Below are 5,704 nucleotides of genomic sequence, written 5' to 3'. Positions count from 1 at the left end.
GCTTTCTTTGCCACATTTGCTTATGCACCCATTTGTCTTCAGCGATCTTATCATGGAGGTGAGCACACAATGATATGATTTTTTGTTCTTTAATGCCTGATAATGGATTTCTTTGTCACCTCATGATCACGCAGGCTGGTGTGCTTCTTCCTTGTGGGCTTTGTTGCTTCTGAGCTAGATGACCACTTGTTTACCTTCAAACCTTTATGACCCTCCATGTTATATCTTTGATAGCCGGGCACCATCAGCTTTCTTCACCCCAAGTGGAGATTTCTTCAGAACAGTTTCCTGCAGCTTCAAGAGAGGCACAGAGATTGGCTGAACTCACAGGTCGCCCAGGAGGGTTGTGGGCTGGTACCATTCTTATCCTCATATCAGTGTTTGACCTTCTCATGTTGATGTTTTCACACAAGCCATGTATCAGTTGGGGAACCAAAGTTCACACACAAGCCATGTACCAGATGAAGAACTAAGGTTTACACATAAGCCATGTACCAGATGAAGAACCAGCTGTAGGACTGATGTTTTACCTGTCTCATTGAAGGTAGAAACACCAAGATTGGCCGGTGCTCTAAACTTGCTTCAAATCCATACAGGCCCAGAGGAGCTCTGAGTGGCCTCAAGCCCATGGGACTTCAGGAGCTCAGGCCAGCACATCTCCATTCAGGGCCAGAAGGAAGAGGTATGAGAGAATTGAAATCCCAATCCACATTGTGCCTCCTGTCACCATTGAGAAAGTATACCTTGAATCACTAGTAGAATTACTCAAGATCGTATGCCAGGAGAAGCATACAGGAGAATCCATAGTCTTACACATCTGGACTCAATAACCAAGGTCAATAACAGGTTCCTAAGAACCTGTGCAGTCAGATGTCCACAGTCAGCGCGCCTCTCCTGCAGTGGTTGGAGGACAGACTGGAGCAAGATCAATAGTTTTTGCAGGAATTGCAACACCAACTACAAAAGAGTGAAAAAGAAGAGCTTATGCAAGACCTTTCTTCCCTAGAATAAGGTACGAGATTAAATGAGGAGGTGCATAATTACTGAGTCACATGATATGTGTACATTTAACTTTAAAAGATATTTCCAAATTCCTTTCTAGAGTGGCTGTACCATCTTAGATTCCCATCAGCAGTGTTTGATAGATCCAAGTTTTCTGTTCAAAATTCAATAGCATTTGGTATTATCAGTATTTTTTCCCTTTAGCCATTCTTATAAATGTTTAATGATATCACAATGTGACATTGATATTCTTATTTCCTCGTCAACTAATGGTATCCAACATCTCTCCATGTGTTTACTCCCACTCATCAATCTTCTTCATTGAAAGCCAATATCTGCACAAAAATGTGTATATGAATTTTTGTAAGCACTATCTTTGTAAAAGCCCCATACTGGAAGCAACCCTTCTAGGAATGAAGAACAGGTGAGTGGTTGCCAGAGACAAGGACTGGTGGAGGCACAGCTATGAAAATGCATTCCTTTATGGTGATGGAACAGCTCTGTATCTTGATGTAGTTACACAAGGCTCTACCTGTGTTAAAAGTGCATAGAACAACTTGTATACACACAATAATGAATGCATGTAAAATCTGGTGACACTGAATAAGGCCTATTGTCTAGTTAATAGTCTTGTACCAAATGTAAGCTTTTAAATTTTGAAGTTGTACTGTAATAATGCAGATCTTTCCTATTGAAAAAAAAAACTGGGTAATGAGAAGATGACACACATTGTACTATCTTTGCAACACCTGGAACATCTATAATCATTACAAAATAAAAAGGTATGACTATTAAATGAAAAAAAGCTAATGGAACTAAAAAAGTCGGAACAATAAAGATTCCAGATACCAAGGAGAGCAAAATGTAGTTCAACCCACAAATCAAGACCACTATTCTAACATTAGTTCAAGATAATTATTCTAGAATGATTCAAAGTTGTTTTAAAATATGAGTAGATATTGCTTTTATCTTCTGTATTATACTGGATATTTACTTAAGATTATTCTGTGACTCCAGAGCTTCCTCATTGCGTTTTTCACCTCTGCATTTCTGAGGGTGTAGATTAGAGGGTTTAACATGGGGGTGACCATAGTGTAAAACACAGCCACTGCTTTGTCAATGGGCAAGGTGATTGTGGGTCGAAGGTATACAAATATACAGGGTACAAAGAATAAGGTCACTACCGTAATATGGGAGGCACAGGTGGAAAGAGCCTTCTGCTGTCCTTCAGACCCGTGACTTCTTAGGGAACAAAGAATGAGGACATAGGAGGTGACCAGAAAAGAGAAAATGAGCATACACATCAGTCCACTGTTGGCAGCAACAAAGAGTCCAAAGATGTGTGTGTCCATGCAGGCGAGTTTTAGCAGAGGGAAAAGATCACACATAAAATGGTCAATCACATTGGGACCACAGAAGGGCAACCAGACCATAAAAAGCATTTGAACCACAGCATGAAGCAGTCCTCCAGCCCAGGCCAGGGCCACCAGGAGACCACACATGTGTCGGTTCATTGTGATCATATAGTGCAGGGGTTTGCAGATGGCCACATAGCGGTCATAAGCCATCACCGTGAGTAGAAGGATCTCAACGCCTCCAAAGAAATGCTCTGCGAAGAGCTGAGTCATGCATCCATGGAAGGAGATGGTTTTCTTTTCAGCCAGTAGGTCAAACATCATTTTGGGGGCTATGGTAGATGTGAGGATGCCATCTATGAAGGACAGGAATGACAGAAAAAAATACATGGGGGAACCCAGGGCTGGGCTGGCTGTGACGGTCAGGACAATGAGTAGGTTTCCTGCCAAGGTGAGCAGGTAGATGATTGTGAACACAGCAAAGAGGAGTCTCTGCACATCCGGGTTCTGTGTCAGGCCGAGCAGAATGAATTCTGTCACATTGTTCTCTCTCGCCATGCATCCAGCGTGGCATTTGGATATTGGTTTACCTGCAAATAATACAAGGATTGTAATGATGACAGATAATTTTGATTAAATAGGTACTTTCAGTTAGAATTATTTGTTTTGTTTTGGTAACAATTGTTAACAGAGAAACTCAGTTGGGTTATGTGTTTGGTCACATAACGAACATCTAGCCCTTGTCCATTTCACACATATGCACTCTCTCACATGGACATACAAAGAATAACACACATATGAACATTTACATGCATACATATAAATACACCCACTCAAATACATATTCATAAGCGTTCATAGACATACATAAAATCATAATGACAAATATATAGTCCTTCAAACCCTCAAATTGTCTCCTTCTCTGACATACACTGACATACAAAACCACACACACATACACTTCCACACTCTTGTACACAAAGACACACATGTTGATTTTTGACTGTTGACACACAGAGCACCTTCCCTGCAATTATACTTGGATAGACCCTCTCCTAATCACTGTTACCATATTTTCTACAACACAAGGAACAAAGGAACAAACTGGTTGTTTTTCTAACTTCATGAAAACACAAAAAACACAAAGGAACAAAGTGGTTGTTTTTCTAACTTCGTGAAATGAGTACTGAATTCATTTATTTTCGATCTTAACATTACAATAAGTAAATATTTCCAACATTAAAAATTACATATGTGATTTTACATTTTTGATCTTTTATCAGTAATTGGAAGTATTCAGAAAGCATACATAATATCACATTCATGAATTAGTAGCCATGTTATTTATGGGTCATAGCCTTATTGTGCTTGAAAATATTATGCATATAAAAATGATGCAGTGTCAACAAGTTGATTCTGACAAAAGTGGAAAAAAAATAATGAAAGGCATGGAGGAATTGAAGCATATTATGATCACTTATGTCAAAGTTTGTGTCTTAAAGGAAATATATATAGCATGCTCTATGCTTCCAAACTGTAGACTCTTAATCACGCATGTTCTCCCCAGTTAATTATGGTACTTTCTTTTCCCCTCAGTTTCATACTATTTGCTTTCTGGATCGAGGGAGAATTCATAAAAATCTCCTGAAATCGAAACAGCATAGAAATTACCCAAATAGTGAATTCTGGAAGTTTATAACACTACATTATGCTGTGTGTTTTATTCCCTTCTTCCCAAGCTGTTGGTAGTCTTACAAAATTCTGTTTGGATGTAGAGCAAGTTCATAAATCTAACTACTACAGTGTGCCCTACAGTGACCTGAAACACACAATTAGTTCCGTTTTTCTGAAATAGGACTAAACTTCCCTAATTTCCAATTCAATTGATCTGTTGATCTTTACTCACCCGAGACAAGTTAAAAATAACAAGAATAATAAATTCAATAACTTTGCTTCAGCAGCATGAGTGTCTAGAGAAGGAATAAGATAAAAGGGGTCTTAAAATTTCAAGCCCCTATTATTCCTCTTTATGGGCCTCTTTCCCCCCTCTTCATTCCTGTTTTCCTATGGGAGAAAATACCATAACACTGATTAGGGGAGTGTCAGCTCATGTATAATTATAGGAAAGATGCTCTGCATATCAACAGTCAAGAACCACTTTTGTGTGAGTTTGTGTTTGCTTATGTTAGGGAGTGTGTAAGTGCATATGTATTTGGTTTTCTAAGGAAAAAGATGAATGCAAAAGAATGCATTAGACAAAAGAAAGGCATGCTTGATATATAAATTTAAAAGATTGTTAATATTTTATATGGTAATAAAATTGATGAATACACTTGATGACATTAAGAATTAAGTATAGTGAAATCCTGAAATGACATTCATGTTTAATCATATTTAAAAGAATATTATGCATGCTAAACAGAAATAATATGAATGAATTTATAGTCAGTTTAGAAACATAATGCCATCTTTCATGTAATCATCAAAAATAGGAAAAGAACTAAAGAAGAATTTCCTATTTTACAGTCATAAAGTAGAGTATAAATCTGTTAATGAACAGAAATGCAAAGTGACAGATGGATAGTTGGCCTCTGGATGTGGTAGGGCATATTGTGTAAAAATGTAGATATAAAACATAGGACAAAAGTGATATTTTGTCCTACATAAAAACATGGGTCACAATAAAAAATATCTTTAACAAATAGGACAGACAACCGTTAGTATAGAAAAGTCATTCACAAATAAAGTACATTCTATTCAGATCGTTATAAGAAGAACAAAACCATTAAACCGATAATCTCAGGAAAAAGAACTAGGTATTCTTCGTTTTATAAATTATCAAGAAAATGCAGCTTAAAAAGAGTTAAATGCTTTTACCTGCCAACATGGAAAAGATATATGACATTTATGTTATCCACCAGGTGTGTATGTTGATAAAACATAATATACAAATGAACTTAACAATATATATTAAAGGCTTTATGATTGGTTATGTTACTGATCCAGGACTCTTTATTTTTAGGAATCTATTCTAGATTTAAGAAGTGGAGGAAATTATGCTCACAGTATTTCATAATTTCTTATGATAATAAAAAAGGAAAACAATCCAGTGCTATTAAAAGTGTACTTACCTGATAAGTACAAATCATAGTACATACTTAATAAATATTATTCAGGTAAACATTCAAATTATTTTAGAGCAGAATTGATGTTGTGGAAAGATGTTTACAAGGGAAGCTTGAATGGAAAATGCAGGATATAAAATGGCTTATGATCTCAATTGTCCACATAAGATATATACATAGGAAAGAGTGTGCAAAGGTACACTAAAGATGAACAGTGCTTAT

At 36.9% G+C, this 5,704-nt stretch overlaps 1 protein-coding gene and 1 pseudogene across 1 annotated transcript; one reads left to right on the top strand and one right to left on the bottom strand.

Moving 5' to 3' along the window:
• The window catches only part of LOC101640289, a 4,811-nt pseudogene extending 3,805 nt beyond the window's left edge, over window positions 1–1,006 (top strand).
• Window positions 1,007–1,979: 973 nt separating this feature from the next.
• LOC101640598 (olfactory receptor 4C5-like) lies at window positions 1,980–2,915 on the bottom strand. The gene has a single exon (XM_004708457.1). The coding sequence runs from the start codon at window positions 2,913–2,915 to the stop codon at window positions 1,980–1,982; it is 936 nt and encodes a 311-aa protein (XP_004708514.1).
• Window positions 2,916–5,704: the final 2,789 nt, after the last annotated feature.

This window comes from Echinops telfairi, unplaced genomic scaffold (genome assembly GCF_000313985.2).
Source record: "Echinops telfairi isolate 266 unplaced genomic scaffold, ASM31398v2 ScPeMD7_60;HRSCAF=208, whole genome shotgun sequence".
Classification (NCBI taxonomy): domain Eukaryota; kingdom Metazoa; phylum Chordata; class Mammalia; order Afrosoricida; family Tenrecidae; genus Echinops; species Echinops telfairi.
Note: the sequence above shows the minus strand (reverse complement) of the source record. Positions and strands in the feature narration are given on the sequence as shown.

What these genes read in the sequence shown, in the direction of transcription:
- LOC101640598 (XM_004708457.1), bottom strand. Translation starts at nt 2,915, where the DNA reads ATGGCGAGAGAGAACAATGTGACAGAATTCATTCTGCTCGGCCTGACA.